Genomic DNA, 17595 nt, shown 5'->3' with positions numbered 1-17595 from the left:
AATCCGTGCACCAGGACACTAGTGTCTGAGATAAAAAGTCATTGTAAAATCCTAGGCAGAGAGAAGAAAAGACAAGTCAAAGGCAGTAAGAATATGGTTCAGGCCCTAGCCAGTTTGGCTCAGTGGATAGAGCATTGGCCTGCGGACTGAAGGGTCCCTGGTTCCATTCTGGTCAGGGGTGCATGCCCAGGTTGCGGGCTCGATCCCTGATCCCCAACCCCCAGATGGGGCGTGTAGGAGGCAGCTGATCAATGATTCTCTCTCATCGATGATGTTTTTAGCTCTCTCCCTCTCCCTTCCTCTCAGAGATCAAAATATATTTTTAAAATAAAATTTGTATCAAATCCATAGATCGGTTTGGGAAAACACTGATATTTTTACTATGTTGAGTCTACCTAACTAAATATAGTATGTCTCTCCATTTATTTAGATCTTTTTTTTATTTTCTTCATGAGCATTGTGTAGTTTTCAACAAAAAAGACTTATGTTTTATTAAATTTATGCGTTGTATTTTTTCTTTTTCTTTTTTAGTGATTGTAAATGGAATATTTCTAATTTCAGGGTCCACAAGTTCAAAGTTGGCATGTAGAATTAGTTGATTTTCATATGTTTATTTGATGGCATCCTGTGGCATTGCCAAACTCAGTTATTAGTTCTAGGAGTTTTGGGTACATTCCTTGGGATTTTTTTAAGTAACAACCATGTCACCTGCAAATAGAGACAGTTTTGTTTTTCTTTTCCTGTGTGAATGCCTTTTCGTTCCTTTCCTGCTTTATTGCACTCCCAGAACGTCCAGGACTATGTTGAATAGTGAGAGCCGACAACCTTTCCCTGGTTTGATCAGAGAATGACTCTCGTAGCATTAGGTATTCTGTTAAACATAATGCTGACTTATGTGTCCTTATAAATGCTTTTATAAATGCTGTTTGACTGTGAGGAGGAGCCAGCCACAGCTTTGCTGAACCAGCTCCGCTAGAGTCCGTTCTGCTGTACATGGATTCCTTGCTAGGGTGCCCTGTGAGAAATGAAGATCTTAGAATCTGGAGTCAGACACTCAGGTTTAAATATCGGCTCTCCTACTTTCTGGCTCCATGGCCTGGGCGACGTTACACCTCGAAGCCCATTTCCTTCTCCACAAAAAGAAGGGTGAGCACCCACTCCGCTTCCTTACTCCCTCCCGCGGCTGGGACACTGCCCAAACTTAGTGCGGTCATCAGCCCACCCTGCTGTGGCCCCACCCAGCACCTTAATTTATCTCTGAGGAGATTTGATCATTAACATTTGCATTTGGAATCCTAAACTAAAAGACTAAATGACCTGGGAATGCTTGCTGTCCGGAGGGCAGACTCAATTTCCTGGCTCCTCCTCTGAAACTGCCTTTGTAAATTTGGGCAAATCCCGCAATCCCTGAGTCCCCAACAGTGCCGTCCTCTGTGAATGGGAGTTATGACAGCTACTCCAAGGGAGACTCAGTGAGTGGACTTAGGGAACGTTTTCAGCAGTGCCTGGCATGTGACCTGTGATCATTGCTATTGGTGACTGTAAGGACACATACTTGTTTGTGAATCATCTTTCTTAAAAAAAAAAATTGTTTGCTTTGCAGATTTTTAAAAAAATGGATTTGGCCAACCATGGACTTATTCTCCTGCAACAGCTAAACGCTCAGCGAGAGTTTGGTTTCCTGTGTGACTGCACGGTTGCCATCGGCGATGTGTACTTCAAGGCACACAAATCAGTTCTTGCTTCATTCTCCAATTACTTTAAGATGTTGTTTGTCCATCAGACCAGGTAACTAACGTGGTTGTGATAATCGAATGACTGCAGCTGCCCTTCGTGGCCCTCTGTCCCGCTGGACCTGGTCTTCGCCCTCAGCGGGACCACGGGCCTCCCTCCCCGCCATGGGCTCCCGGGCTCCCAGTTCCCTGTGACCTCACTCCCCCTCACCCTTCTTGGTGACCACTTACTTTCTAAGCCCGTTTCTTCTAATCCCATCCTTCCAGTAGCACCTGGGAATCATGGGCCTTTGCGCCCCAAGCAGCCCCTCCAGGGGCCCTCGCCAGGGTCAGCTGTACGGTCCAGATCCCAGCTCAGGCCCATTAGGAAGCCGGCTGCTCCTGACCACATTAATCTCCTCCTCCCCCTAATCCGGCCTCAGCTCCGGGCTTCCGGGATTTATCCTCGACTCCTTCTCTAATGAGAGGCTTGATGGCATCCACTCCCCCAATTTTCTCCTTTTCTCTTTTAAAATGTCTCAAGGTCGGTATGTTTACTTGTGTTTTGTTTTTCATCCCATCTCTTCTGTCTTGGAGAATCTCTTCCGACCTCACGCCCCCAGATCCCAGCCCCTAGTTTTTATTCTGCACTTGGGATTTTATACTTTTAAGCCCCCCAGTGTCTGAAGGGTCAGTGCTTCCTTACACGCTGTCTGCCGGCGATCCGGTGCCGCTCTCGTCTGTTTGGCTACGGAAGTAGGGTGATCTACGGCCTCTGGTACGGGCCTCAGCCCACACGCTTCCTACCCGCGGGCCCTGTGGCTTCTGCCGCGTGGCTCCACTGAAATCATCCCTCCAAGGTCGCCTCTTCCTCAGCACCTCTGCTCTCCTGTCTCTGTGGTCCTTGTCCTGTCAGCACTTGCTGCTGTCTTCTTCCTCGGTCTTCTCTGCATTTGGTCGCTCTGAGCCCATGCTCTCCTGCCCTCTGTGAGGGGGGCGGTGAGGAGGGTCTGGGGCTCTTCCTTTCTGTGTGCAGCTCTCTTGGGTGCTCACGGGTCTCCTTGATCTCACCTCTGCCCGAAACCAGTTTCCAGCTCTGACCTTGATCTTTATTTCCCAAGGCCCCAGGCTGCCTGCCAGGCAGTGACAACTGTATTTCCTCCTTTTATGTCATTTAGCATATCTAAAACTCAATTAAGCCTTGCCTGAGCTCCCTCTGGGTTTCCCCATTTTTTATCTTTGAGAAACCCATAATTAAAATCTTAGTTCCCAATCAGGTTTTCTTCAAAATACCTTTCATAGTAGTCCTTCCCTTCCCCTCACTTCCATTTGCTAATCATCTCCACGTTAGTGTCAGCTTAGTATTCCTGAACATTGCTTTCAGTGTAGCGTGCCTTTAATCAGAAATCCACTTGCTCTGATTGGAAACCTAGAGGGTACCCACTGCATACCAAAATAATATATTCTGCTTCCACAGTCCCACCTCATCTCCCACTGCACCCCAGTGGGACACCCCACCCTTCACCTGAACCACACGGTGCTGGCCGTATTCTGCCCACCCCCCACTCCCAATTCACCTCTCCAGTACCCCTCCCCTAACCTAGTGAACCAAAAGCTGTCTTTCTCTCTCACATCATAGCACTGGGTGCCCTTTTGTAAGATCTATCCATCTTCCCTTTGCTGTCCGTGTACTTGCCTCCCCTCCTCATGTGTATGATTCTCGGGGGCAGAGACGGGGTTCCACAACTCCTTTTAACTGCGGAGTGTGTAGTTCAGGTAGTTGTACATAATAGCACTCGATATGTTTTACCTTGTGACTCTAAGGATGTGCTCCCTTTTACTTGACTGTCAGACTTGCTTCACTTACTGACCTCGCCGCCAATGTGTACTTACAAGTCCCAACGCAATGAATGACACCTATCTTGAAAGGGGGAAGATTTTATTTTGGGGGAGTAGAAGAATACAGTGTAATGAGTTTTAAATAGATGCAAGAAACTTAACCCCTTCCCCAACAATTTTTTTGTTAAAAACGTTTCTTTTTCAGACTAATTTTTTTATTTTGGTTCTATATAGTATTTTTGATGCTGGTTATGAAAACAGTTTGTAACTCGTCTTCCTATAAACCATATTTTTTTACCATATTTTCTTAGTATACTCGTCGACGACTGAAAAAGAACATTTTGTGAAAACGAGTATACACGTTTCTGCCGGGGAAGGGGTTAAGTGTTGGCAGTAAGTAAAGGACTTTCCAACAAGGGAATATGGTATCTGTGCAAATAGGAATCCCGAGTTTAAGCTATAGTGTGTGTTACCAGAGGTGGCACGTGCCCTCTGGGCTGCCGCACAGTGGCCTTGCCCACCTCATTGGGACAAGGCAAATCCTGGGTGAGAATTACTCCCTTTTTCTCAAGCCACTGAGAGCTGCTGCCTGGCTGCTTAAGAGAGAGAATCTGAGGGCATAGTTTTTTCATTTGGCAGGGGTGGGGAACCTTTTTTCTGCCAAGGGTCGTTTGGATATTTATAACATCATTCTCGGGCCATACAGAATTATCAGCTTAAAAATTAGCCTGCTATAGTTGGTCAAACATGTAAGTAATTCACCCCTAAAGCCTTCGCAGGGCCAGACCAAATGATTTCGTGGTCCTTATCCTGGCCAGACGATCCCCACCCCAGGCTTAGAGAGTGTTTTGTCTGTAGTTACCACTAGATGTCTCTGTCCTGTGAACGTTACTCTAAGTGGTTTTAAATCATGTAGGACTGCAGGCTTGCAGCTCTCAACTGAGACACGCCTTGCTAGTAAGTACAGCTTCTGACAGTGTCTACCATTTGACAGTCTTTCTTTTCAAATTCCTTTAAGCCCATCTTAAGATACTAGAATGTGAAGGAAAAGTTGGAATTTTAAATGACTTTATACGGAAGGCTTGTAGCTGTGCTAAACTATGTTTTTCCTACATAAAATGTTCTGTCAAACAGACATGTGCACATCAGGCCACTTGAGGAAATGGTATTGTAGCGAGCTGTGTTCTTCCCAGAGGAGCTGGAAATGACCAGCGTGGCCATAGTGAGCCGAGTGGTAGCTGCCTGGGAGGGAAAGCAGTCAAGGGTAAAGGTGGCTGGACCTTCTCAAAGCAACTTTTTTATGTGTCTGTGTGTCTATATGTGCTTCTGCTTTAAGGGGAAAAAGTTATAATGAAGAAACCAAGATAAGTTTATGCCTGGAAACCGCCCTGGGCCCTGGCAGTAACCCCCAGGGGCCTCCCTTCCTACTGCTGGTGGTTTCTCCCCAACTCTTGGGGGCCCCAGAACTGGCTGAAGTATGGGCTGGCGTCTCCTCAGCCCCTCTCTTCTTTGCCATCCGAGACTCTCATTGTTACCACACAAAACACTCTTGAGCAAAGTGAAAAATGTGTAGTCTCTGATAGTTCTTGAAAATCTGAGATGTGTACTGTCCAGTCACCCCCATTCACAGACAGTAGACAGAGGACAACCTACACAATAACAGATGAGGGGAAATTACTGAACTTACAACAAAGATTTTACTATTAAATGGGCCTCTACTTGGTACCGCTCATGGATGCTGAAAATCATAGTCCCAGTTTCGGATTTCGGCCCTTGCTTTTCTTTCCTGGGGAGGCAGAGCGCTCACTAACTCTAAGCCCTCCTTCCGCCTGGAGAAATATTCTGTCTGGGCAGAACAAGAGGTTCTTGTTCTCTTGCCCAGCATCTTGTGGGGATGATTTTTACCCCTAAGGGCCTATGGTTTCCCAATTCACTGGCCCCTGCCTGGCCCTGGAAAGATCCCCCCTGTTTCTGTCTTCAGGTTAGGGTTGACTGTTTACATTATTAAAGTATTTGTCACCACACTCTCTGAAGCCTCTTTCTGAATGCTGAGCTTCCCGAGGGCATCTAAATATGTCACAGTGTCTGCAGTGCTGTTGGCACGCACCTTGTGCTTAATGGGAAGACCACCTGTATCTTCGTTCCTATTTAAAGGACTGTAAATAATTTAAAAGGATTATAAAAAGAGGCCAAGTAAAGATATGAGAGATCTGTATATCTTCTTTTTTAATAGTCAAGTAACTCTTCCCCTTTAAACTCTCAAGGGATGCCAGTTTTTACGCTTATTCTTTATTCTTTGGCTTCCACACTTTGTAATCACATATTTCTCGTATGATTATTTGTATGCATTCATCTTGAAACATAATCAATACAGTAATACGGTCATTATTCAAATCTCTGTCACAAATTCCAACTAAAGTCATTTTCCCCTTTTTTAATAGAATAAAAATTTAATTTAGAAGAGCTGAGTATACTGTTAATAGTTTAGCATATTGGAAACTATTTGTTAATAAGATAAAACACCTAAAGGGGCCAAAAAGAGTTATAATAATAGGAAGTAGTATAATAAATTATTATATTTGGTCAAGATGATAGCATAGGTAAATGCGGTACTAATACCCTCCCTCAACTACATCAAAACTACGACTAAGCTACAGAACAACCATCATTTAGAACCATTTGAAATCTGGCTGAACAGAGCTCCTATAACTAAGGATTCAAAGAAGCTACATCGATACGGTAGGAAGGGCAGAGACAAGGAACTGGCTGGTCCCACACTCGTGTGTGGCTGGATATCTCAGCTCAGAGGTCTCCCCTGTGGAGCAAGGGGTCCCAGCCCCACACCAGGCCCCCCCCCACCCCTCCGCCCAGGGTTCCAGTGCCAGGAAGAGAAGTCCCAGAACTCCTGGCTGTAAACACCAGCAGGAACTGAGGCTGAGGGAGACAGAGGCTGCTGGGGTCTCGGGCATTCCTCATCAGGGGCCCGTGCATGGACTTCCTCGGACTCACTCCTTCTGGGCTCCAGGGCTGGGCAGCAGTTCGAAAGGCTCCAGGGATACAGGGGCATCAGGGTGAGAGCCGGAGGGCCGCTTGCTCCCAGGTGGAAGCGCTGGCAGAGCTGTCGTTCCTTTTCTGAGCGCTTCCCCTAGGAGCTGGCTGGTGGGCACCATATCTGAGTCTCCATGAGCCTGACTAAGGCTCTTAGCCCCGCCCTGGTGATCCCCTGATACCCGCTGTATTCAACTTTTAGGTCCACTCACACTGTTTCCAGTGTTTTTCCACACAATGACTTCTCTTGCCTTATGCTTCAGATGTTCCTAAAATCTCAAATAAGCTGAATTTGGCTTCAGTGTGCCCCGTACCTCCTACTGAGTGGCCCCAGGCCTGGCACTAGCAGCAGCTGACTGGTTCACAGTGTGGCCTCTCCTGGGCACCTCCAAGCCCAGTAGCATCTGCAGGTCCCTTTGTAGCTCATGCTAGGAGGCTCTGGGCAGAACACAGGCAGCAACCTTGGCCTACACCTCCTGGGAAGCCCCACAGCCAGGGCACCCAGTGGACAGCTTCAGACCACGTTGAAGCATCACCACCCAACCACTTCCACAATGACACACTCAAGGGGCAGACTCAGTGGGCACCAGAGCCCTGCTGAAGTAAGTCCTGCTCTGTGGGGTGGTCTCCTCCTGCCCAACTGATCCTCTACAGTAGTTGGTGGTAGCAGCCAGTCCTTGCAGCTGACCAGCCTGGGGAGTAAATCCTCCCATTGACATGCCAACAGCAATCAAGGCTCAACTACAACAGGAGGGTGTACACAGCCCACGAGGGGGGTGGAGAGCCCAGCTTGGGTGGTCAAGGAGGCTATGCAACTGGACCTTACAGCACACCTACTACATTCAGCCGTTCTACCAAGCCTGGGAGACATAACAGCTCTAACTAATACATAGAAACAAACACATGGAGGCTTCCAAAATGAGGGGACAAACAGGTTCCAAGTGTGAAAGAACAAGAAAAATAAATGAAATGGTGGCCATCAAACTAACAGAGTTCAAATCAACAGTTACAAGGATGCTCTAGGACTTAGAACTTCAACAGCATAAAGAAGGATATGGGAATCATAAAACAGAACCAGTCAGAAATGAAGAATACACTAACTGAAATGAATAATTTACAGGGAATCAACAGTAAAGAAGATGAAGTCAAGAATCAAATCAGCAGCCCGGCCAGTGTGACTCAGTGGTTGAGCGTCGGCCCATGCACCAAGAGGTTGCCAGTTTGGTTTTCAGTCAAGGCACGTGTCTGGTTGTGGGCTCAATCTCCAACAGGGGTGTTCAGGAGGCAGCAATCAATGTTGATGTTTCTCTCTCTTTAAAACAAATTTTAAAAAAGAATCAAATCAGAAATTTGGAATATAAGGAAGCAAAAAACAACCAATCAGAATAACAAAAAACAAAAAGAATCCCAAAAAATGAGTTGCGTAAGGAGCCTCTGGGACAACTTCAAGTGTACCAACATTTGTATCATGGGGGGTGCAGAAGGAGATGAGAAAGAGCAAAATATTGAAAACCTATTTGAAAAAATAATGACAGAAAACTTCCCTAACCTGGTGAAGGAAAAAGACACCTAAGTTCAGGGAGCCCCAAACAAAATGAACCCAAAGAGGCCCACACCAAGAGACACATCATAATTAAATTGCCAAAGGTTAAAGAACGATTGAATCTTAAAAGCAGCAGGAGACAAGAAGTTCGTTACCTACAAGCAGTTCCCATAAGACTGTAGCTGATTTTTCAGCAGAAACTTTGCAGGCCAGAAGGGAATGGCAAGAAATATTCAAAGTGATGAAAAACAAGGACCTACAACCAAGATTAATCTACCCAGCAAGGCTGTTAGTTAGAATTTGAAGGGCAGATAAAGAGCTTCCCAGACAAGAAAAAACTGAAGGAGTTCACCAACACCAAACCAATATTACATGAAATGTGATAGGGTCTTCTTTAAGAAGAAGAAAATGAAAAATATGAATAATAAAATGGCAATAAATACATATCTATCAGGAAGTGAATGTGAAAAGCAAACAAGCAGAACAGAAACATTCACAGATACAGAGAGCATTTGATGGTTGCCAGATAAAAGGGGATTGGGGGAATGGGTGAAAAGGGTTGAGGGGATTAAGAAGTACAAATTGGTAGTTACAAATAGTCATGGGAATGTAAAGTTCAGCATAGGGAATAGTATAGTCAATAATATTCTAATAGCTAGCTATGACGTCCAATGGGTGTGAGATTCGATGATCACTTAGTAGTTATGTAATGTACACCTGAAACTAATATAATATTGTGTCAACTGTAATTGAAAAATAAAAAATATATATTTAAAAGAAAAGATTATTATTCACAAATTTAAAAAAAATTATTATAAAACCTAAAAGCATTTAAGGAAGGTGTCTTTGGAGCTGAAAATGCATTGTCTATGGAGTACATCCATTCGGTGGCTGATAGCACGTGCCCCATAACATGCAAAGCTGTATCTCCCTGGTGTCTAATGATGCAGCAGAACTTCTGTCACTGTTGATGGTCCAGGAAGAGCTCTTGACCTTCGCTGCTTGGCTCAGGATGCCTCTTCAGGGGCGATGCAAACACTAAAATCTAAGCTGGAAAATCAACCATCCCACATCTGCCGTAGGCACCTCCCATAGATCACTTCACTTTTGAAACCTCAGTTTCCATGTCTTTCAAATGGGAATAATCACATCTGCCTCATTTACTACAAAGGATTGGTTTCTTTGTTTTCATTTGTTTGTTTGTTTGTTTGTTTTTACACAGGATTGTTTTAATGCTCTAAGACAGTGGTTCTCAACCATCTGGCCCTTTAAATACAGTTCCTCATGTTGTGACCCAACCATAAAATTATTTTCATTGCTACTTCATAACTGTAATGTTGCTACTGTTATGAATCGTCATGTAAATATCTGACATGCAGGATGGTCTTAGGCAGCCCCTGTGAAAGGGTCGTTCCACCGCCAATGGGGTCGCGGCCCACAGGTTGAGAACCACTGCTCTAAGGAATCTTGGTATCATGGCTTTGGTATTAGACCCAGATTTAATTCCCCATTTTACCACTTAATAACTCTGTGATACTGAGCAAGGTATGAATTCCTTTGAGCCTGGGTCCCTTATCTGTAATATGAGAGTTAATGGCAATTATGTGAAGTAATGCCTGGAAAGCCCAGCTGCAGTTCCGATGATGATGACTACGACGGTGACATTTGATTAAGGAACTGAGTTGTCCTAGAACCACCTTTTTTTTAAGGGAGAGAGATAGATTGATTTGTGGTCCCACTTATTTAGACAGTCGTTAGTTGATTCCTGCATGTGCCCTGACCGGGGATCGAACCTGCAACCTTGGAGTATCAGAACGACGTTCTAACCAGCTGAGCTCCCCTGGCCAGGGCCTGCAGCCACCCTTGAGTGCAGTCTCGCAGCACTGGGAAGGTGACCCGACGGTGCCAGAGCTGGGCCGAGGCCGGCCTTCGTCTCCGTCACCGCCTTGCTGGACGTAGATCAGAGAGTTGCAGACAGACAGAAATAGGCTTTGTTTTTCTCATTTTGTTGTCTTGCTCTTGGCCACTTGTTCTGACTAGTCCAGCTCCCCACGTCATTTTACAAATGAAGAAACTTAATTCAGGAAGGTTGTTTGATTTACTTTAAAAGGTCTCCTACTGAACTCTGGGTGACCTTGGATCCATACAGAACCCTAGACTTTGAGCAAAGGATGTGCCAGGTCATTGGTTCCTAACCATTACGGGGCCACCGGCCACACAGACTGATAGACAGTGAAGGATCCGCTCCATAAAACACAGATTTGGTAGGATACAAAGCGCCTGTTTTTTCCTTCAGGCTGATGTTCTCATGTGAGACAGTTACTGACACACTGGCTGACAGACTTGACTTGTTCTTTCTTTCAGTGAATGTGTCCGTCTGAAACCGACCGACATCCAGCCCGACATTTTCAGCTACCTCTTACACCTGATGTACACCGGGAAGATGGCGCCGCAGCTCATCGACCCTGTGCGCCTGGAGCAGGGGATCAAGTTCCTCCACGCCTACCCTCTGATCCAAGAGGCCAGCCTGGCCAGCCAGGGCGCCTTCTCCCACCCCGACCAGGTGTTCCCGCTGGCCAGCTCCCTGTATGGCATCCAGATCGCAGACCATCAGCTGCGACAGGCCGCCAAGATGGCTCCGATGCCTGAGAAGCTCGGGCGAGAGCCCCGGCCCCAGACCTCCCGGGTGAGCCAGGAGCAGGTGCCCGAAGCCACGCAGCTCTCCCAGCTGACTTCCAATCTGCCCCAGGTCAGCCGGACACACATGACCCCCTCGGACCCCCTGCAGACCTCCCTGTCTCCAGAACTCGTTTCCACTCCCGTTCCTCCCCCCGCCGCCGGGGAGGAGGCCAACCTGGAAGCCTCTTCCTCCGACGAGCAGCCCGCCCCCCTCACCATCGCCCACGTCAAGCCGAGCATCATGAAGCGGAACGGCAGCTTCCCCAAGTACTACGCCTGCCACCTGTGCGGGCGGCGCTTCAGCCTGCGCAGCAGCCTGCGGGAGCACCTGCAGATCCACACCGGGGTGCCCTTCACGGCCGGCCCGCCCGGGGAGGGCCGCGGGCCCCTGTCTCTCTGCAGCAACGCCGTGGACCTGGGGAAGGACGCCGCGGAGGCGCCCGAGGCCGGGATGATCAGCGACAGCGAGCTGCAGCACATCTCCGACTCCCCCATCATCGATGGCCAGCAGCACTCGGAGACGCCGCCGCCCTCGGACATCGCAGACATCGACAACCTGGAGCAGGCGGACCAGGAGCGGGAGGTCAAGCGGCGGAAGTACGAGTGCACCATCTGCGGGCGCAAGTTCATCCAGAAGAGCCACTGGCGGGAGCACATGTACATCCACACCGGGAAGCCCTTCAAGTGCAGCACCTGCGACAAGAGCTTCTGCCGGGCCAACCAGGCCGCCCGGCACGTGTGCCTCAACCAGAGCATCGACACCTACACCATGGTGGACAAGCAGACCCTGGAGCTCTGCACGTTCGAGGAGGGCAGCCAGATGGACAACATGCTGGTACAGACGAACAAGCCCTACAAGTGCAACCTGTGCGACAAGACGTTCTCCACTCCCAACGAGGTTGTCAAACACTCCTGCCAAAACCAGAACTCGGACGTCTTCGCCCTGGACGAGGGGCGGTCCATCCTCCTGGGCAGCGGGGACTCTGAAGTCACGGAGCCCGACCACCCCGTGTTAGCGAGCATTAAAAAGGAGCAGGAAACGGTGTTGTTAGACTGAATGTTACGTATCTTTTTAGAACTGTCATTTTTTTTACAAAGACTGTCTTCCTTCCCTTTCCCGATTCAGAACTATCGTTCTCCGTGGCATGATACGAGAGGTCCCAGGTCCCTTGCCCCTCTCCTTGCCCGTGTCCCCAGCCCCTCCTCCCCCTCCTCCCCCTCCTTCGTAAGGCTCTGTGCATTATAAACCTGGAACATTTGCTTTCATTCAGGGGACATCGGAAAGATTATAGCCAGTAGTACTTGTACACTCAAATGGGTTTTGAGTCTTAGATTATTTAAAAGCATACTTGCTTGGAACTAATGAAGGGTATTTAACAAAACCAAACAACCAGAATGCAATTTGGTAAGCTAGAATTATGACCTTCCCCGGGTAGTGTCTTCCTTCTCAGAAAAACAGTGTCAGGAAACCCAGCATGCTTCTTGGAGACACAGCTGGGCTCTTTACTATGCAAAGTCTCGGGTGGAAAACCTTAAACCCAAGAGAACACTCTTAGTACCCATCCTCCAGGTGTCTCATTTCAGAACGCGTTCTTTGAAATTATGTCCAGTCAAGAAAAATCATTAGTTAAGAAACCTCCTTGAAAAAAACACAGGAAAAAAAGTAATAATGTGATGGCAATCTTAATTTTTGGATAAAACATGACAAGCTGTGAGTTTGTGTGTTTGTAAGAGAACGTGTGATCCTTGCGACAAACAGGTGAATTAATGCACATGCCTTATCTAATTGCTGGCTTCTTTCAAAGTTGAACAACAGAGTACTGTATTTTCATTTTTGATAAACGTGTTGGTTTTAAAAATCAGATTGAAAGTGCTATTCTGTCGATGGTCTTTCTGAATAGAGTTGACATGCCATTCTAGCAGTTGCCAGTGGTACATTTGTATTAGCACCAACCTGCTGCTGTTAAATCAGTGTGTCTACTGCAGGAAAAGGGATACAGGATCTCATAGGGGAAGCTGTGAGCAGAACATGGGAGCCTTAAGGGTTTTTAAAATTAATGCTAATAGTTTACTGGCAACACTCATTGAAAACATCAAAAATGGCAAAGAGAAATCAGGACCAAAAAAACCTAATTACTTTTTGGGAAAAAACATGACTTTGATATTTAGTCTCCAGTTTTTTTAACACCTGAAGTTTCCTCTATTGGCCTGAGAACAGTAAAATTGGTCCATTAGTCTTTCCTTGGGACAAAACAGGAGCCAGAAGTAAGGACCGAAGGGGAGAGGGGAGAACAATAGCAATGCCGTATACGTATATGTTAAAACTGACCATCCCATCATCCTATTTCATGTATAGTTGAGTTCTAAGATTTGTAAGTTTTTATACATACTTTCATTAAATAAACATTTAATTAAATGGGTGCATATTTTATCTGTGTATGACTTTGTCAACCCAAAACGATGCAAGGAGGGGAGGTGGAGATGCTTTCTTGCTCTGTCTCCTCCTCCTCTGCCTGTAGAACTTTGGGCAGTTTCCTGACCTGAATGGCATTTTCCACATTTGTTAAATGAAGACATTGATGACGGAATTGTGTCATCATAGTGTGAGAGTTATATGAGGAAAGTCTATATGAAGATGCTATGAGCAATCAAAGTTTGACCAGGAATGGGTCTGAAGATGGTGTTACCCAACTTCTTTTACAAGGAAGGAAAAGGCCAAGGAGTGTTTGCTTAGGTTCATGCTATATAAACCTAGGTTATGAAATACTGAGTGGTTTCTGCCGATTTCTTTTTTTTAAAATATATTTTCATTGATTTCAGAGAAAAAGGGAGAGAGACACAGAAATAACAATAATGAGGGATGTGCCTCGCCGGCACAGCTAGGTTCCCAGAGCCTGTCGGGGTGGTGAAGGATTTAGAAAGGACAGACAAGAGAAGAAAGCTGGGCGCTAGGTGGGACGCTGCCCTCTCCGATGGAGAGACAGTGCCCCGGCCTGCAAAGCGAGTCTTTATTTTATAGCCAGATCCCAGGAGGCAGAGGGTGTGGTCACAACGTTCTCTCGATTTTGAATCTACTCAATTACCTGCACCTGATCAAGCTTTGTTTACTTGCGGCACCTCCCGCAGCCCACGTCACTCAGCCACGTGGGGCCACAGGTTCGGACCATAAGGTCAAGCTTACAAGAGCCTTTGGCTATAATCGTGCTGGGACTTGCACGTGGCTTTACCACGAGAGGATCATTTTTAGTCCCAGGCTTGAGCCTGTCCAAACGCTGTAGCTCTCCACAGAGGGAGAATCACCGATTGGCTGCCTCCTGCAAGCCCCACACGGGATCATGCCCGCAACCTAGGAATCGAACCATGACCTCCTGGTTCATAGGTCGACACTCAACCAGAGCCACGCCGGCTGGACTATTTAATCGAAGCTGGGACCCTTCAGTCCACAGGCTGATGCTCTACCCACTGAGCCAAACAGGCTAGGGCTAGACAATTTCCTTTTAAAAAAAATACTATATTAACATCTCCTAACTTAAATGAGTCTTGTGTCCAGTTAATTATCTATGAAAGGGGAAATTGGGGCATCCTCCACTACCCTCCACACCACCCCCAGGCTGCCTTAAAGGGGCAAAGAATGCAGCCTAAAGACAGGGTCTTGGAGACTTGAAAGGGAGTGGAGTCATTCCTAGCATGCTTTCCCATTTGAAGCAAGGGGCTCCTTAACGAGATGTGTACAATGTGCAGATTGGTGCATGGGCTCTTAGAAGAAGTGCGTGTCTGAGACCCTGGGATTTACTCTACATCTCCCTGTTCTCGTTCTAAATGCCCTTGTTAACCTGGGAGCACAGAAAAATCATAAAGCACCCTACATAGTTTTTGAGGAGGCCACCTCGATGGGCCTCCTTGCTATAAGAGAGGTAAGGTCTGGATGAGGAGATAAAATGGTGCTAGGTCATGGGCCACGGTCATACAACTACTTAGGGTAATTATAGAGCCCAGGCCTCCCAATCCAGGGCTCTTTCTGCGACCAGCACACTGCCTCAGAAACCCTCCTTAGCAGCTGTTTAAATTTATCTCTAGGGAGCCCTAGCTGTCTTGTCTCAGTGGATAGAGCATAGGCCTGCAGATTGAAAGGTCCCAGGTTCAATTCTGGTCAAGGGCACATGCCCAGGTTGTGGGCTCCATCCCCAGGAAGGAGGCAGCCAATTAATGATTCTCATCATTGATATTTCCCTTTCCCCTTCTGCCTCCCTCTCTGAGATCAATAAACAAATAAAAACAGATGTACCTTTATGTATATTTTTGTTAGCAAAAAAAGATGGACTAAAGAATTATTTCACCTGTTTAGTTAGAGATGCCCCTAAGCAGACAAAGGAGAGAAGGCAGCATCCAGAGATGATGCCCAGTTTGGGGAGCCTCTGGAGTGACCAGGGAGAGACTGCAGATTGGCTTCCTCCAAACCAAGCCCCCACCCCATATGGCCCCCCTGCAAGTGTTTCGGGGGGGATATGCTAGCAAGCCACAAAACCTGAAAAGGCACCAGGGACAGGAGGAGAGAAAGGAAACGCAGATGGCATGAGGTGGATGTTTCCTCTCTAAAAAAGAACATGGCTCAGTGCTTGAGCTTTGACCTATGAACCAGGAGTTCACGGTTCGATTCCCAGTCAGGGCACACGAGTATGCCTGGGTTTGGGGCTCGATTCCCAGAATGAGGCATGCAGGAGGTAGCTGATCAATGATTCCCTCATCATCAATGTTTCTATCTCTCCCTCTCCTTTCCTCTCTGAAATCAATAAAAATAGTTTTTTAAAGAAGATGGAAAATCCTTAAGAAGGGCTATCCTGTCTTAGCAGGTGTGGCTCAGTTGGTTGGGTTGTGAGGTGGTGGGAACAGCGCCAGTTGTCTGACAGGAAGAGGGGGGCGGGGGCGGGGGGCGGTCAGACCAACCCTGGGTTAGAAAAGAATTCAGAGCCAAGACCCAAACTGTAAGAGAACATGTACTGGGTAAATCACAGAGGCAGAAAAAGTAATTTCTAGAAGAAATGCGTGTATGGAAACAAATAATGGAGGCAAAGGAAGGGCCTTGGAGCTTGGGATGAGGAAGCTGACAGGAAAGCGCTTGGGGCAGGGAAGGAGAGGGAAGGGGGAGGGGAGGGAAAGGTACCAGCGTGCTCCCAGGAGGAAGAGCGCACTGGGTCCTCCATCCTAAGGATTTTACTTTTAATTTTTTTGTTAATCCTCACCCGAGGATATTTTTCCATGGATTTTTAGAGAGTGGAAGGGACAGGGAGAGAGAGAGAGACACCCGACCAGGGCAAGGGCAGAGGATTGAGCCTGCAACCCAAGAGGTACGTTCCCTTGACTGGAATGGAACCCAAAACCCTTCAGTCCTCGGGCTGACGCTCTAACCACTGAGAAAAACCAGCTAGGGCATGTCCTAAGGGTTTGTTGTTTTTGTTTTTTTAAAATATATTGATTTCAGGGAGGAAAGGAGGAGAGATGGTAACATCAATGATGAGAGAGAATCATTGATTGGCTGCCTTCTGCAAGCCCCACACTGGGAATCGAGTCCTGACTAGGAATTGAACCGTGATCTTCTGGTTCATAGGTCAACACTCAACGACTGAGCCACGCAGCCAGGGCCAGGGGACCATCTTAATAGAATATTCAGCAGCTTTCTAGGCGTATCCTTTCAGGGTGTGGTCCCACTGATTGATTGGCAGGCAGCAGGGCAGGGGGCATTATCAATGCAGCTGGCCCTGAGGTCAGCTGTGCCTGGCTTTGTTGCTGATCTGAGCCTGGAGCTGAAATTCAGCTGAGGCCTAGGTGTTACCCCTGGGGCTGAAAGGTCAGGGGATCCAAACGCAAGACCAGGGCTGTGCTCGGGGAGAAGAGTCACCCGGGGGAGATCCCACCCTACAGCTGATTGTCCTATGCTAGGCCCCTGGGGCTTTCCAGCTGGTGACCTACCTAGCCTCTCACCCTTGCTCTGCTCATGTCAGTCTATCAGTGGTTCTCAACCTTCTGGCCCTTTAAATACAGTTCCTCATGTTGTGACCCAACCATGAAATTATTTTCGTTGCTACTTCATAACTGTAATGTTGTTACTGTTATGAATCGTCATGTAAATATCTGAATATGCAGGATGGTCTTAGGAGATCCCTGTGAAAGGGTCGTTCGACCGCCAAAGGGGTCGAGACCCACAGGTTGAGAACCACTACTGCCTACAACAGTCCCTTAAGCCAAATGGTTGCTGGTTTGATTTCTGTTGAGGGCATATGCCGGGGTTTCGGGCTCAATCCCCAGTATGGGGTGTGCAGGAGGCAGCCGCTTGATGTCTTGCTCTCATATCAATGTTTCTCATGCTTTCTTCACCCTTCTCTCTAAAAATCAAACACAAAAACTCTTTTTTGAAAAAAGAGGGGGAGGGGGCTATCCTTTGGCCTTGCAGGATCACAAACATCTGTGGCCTACACTCATCAAGTTCAAGCCCAGCTGGCGTGGCTCCGTGGTTGAGCATTGATCTATGAACCAGGAGGTCAAGGTCCGATTCCCAGTCATGGCACATGCCTAGGCCCCCCAGCAGGGGCGTGTAGGAGGCAGCAGATTAATGATTCTCATCATTGATGTTTTTATCTCTCCTCGCTTCCTCTCTAAAATCAATAAAATACATTTTAAATGATAGACACATACTTCTTTGTTCATTTTCTTCTCAATCCTCACCTGAGGATATTTTTCCATTGATTTTTATTTTTTATTTTTTTAAATATATTTTAT

At 47.1% G+C, this 17595-nt stretch overlaps 1 protein-coding gene and 1 long non-coding RNA gene across 2 annotated transcripts; one reads left to right on the top strand and one right to left on the bottom strand.

The window, feature by feature from the left end:
- Nucleotides 1-523: 523 nt before the first annotated feature.
- LOC107183918 lies at nt 524-2305 on the bottom strand. The gene is made up of 2 exons (XR_001514743.1): nt 1965-2305; nt 524-1015 (listed from the first exon to the last, which is right to left on the bottom strand). It is a non-coding gene; the product is annotated as an uncharacterized LOC107183918 (long non-coding RNA).
- Nucleotides 1024-13242, top strand: ZBTB2 (zinc finger and BTB domain containing 2). The gene is made up of 3 exons (XM_006768713.2): nt 1024-1146; nt 1604-1788; nt 10507-13242. Exons 2-3 carry the CDS (start codon nt 1616-1618, stop codon nt 11876-11878), a joined length of 1545 nt encoding a protein of 514 aa, XP_006768776.2. The 5' UTR covers nt 1024-1146; nt 1604-1615; the 3' UTR covers nt 11879-13242.
- The last annotated feature ends 4353 nt before the right edge of the window (nt 13243-17595 follow it).

The sequence above is a fragment of the Myotis davidii genome, unplaced genomic scaffold (assembly GCF_000327345.1).
Source record: "Myotis davidii unplaced genomic scaffold, ASM32734v1 scaffold1323, whole genome shotgun sequence".
Classification (NCBI taxonomy): Eukaryota; Metazoa; Chordata; class Mammalia; order Chiroptera; family Vespertilionidae; genus Myotis; species Myotis davidii.
This window is presented reverse-complemented; position numbering and strand designations above follow the sequence as displayed.

Coding starts and splice junctions, on each gene's coding strand:
- ZBTB2 (XM_006768713.2), top strand. CDS start 1,616: ATGGATTTGGCCAACCATGGACTTATTCTCCTGCAACAGCTAAACGCT. Junction 1,789..10,506: donor TTGTTTGTCCATCAGACCAG/GTAACTAACGTG, acceptor TCTTTCTTTCAG/TGAATGTGTCCGTCTGAAAC.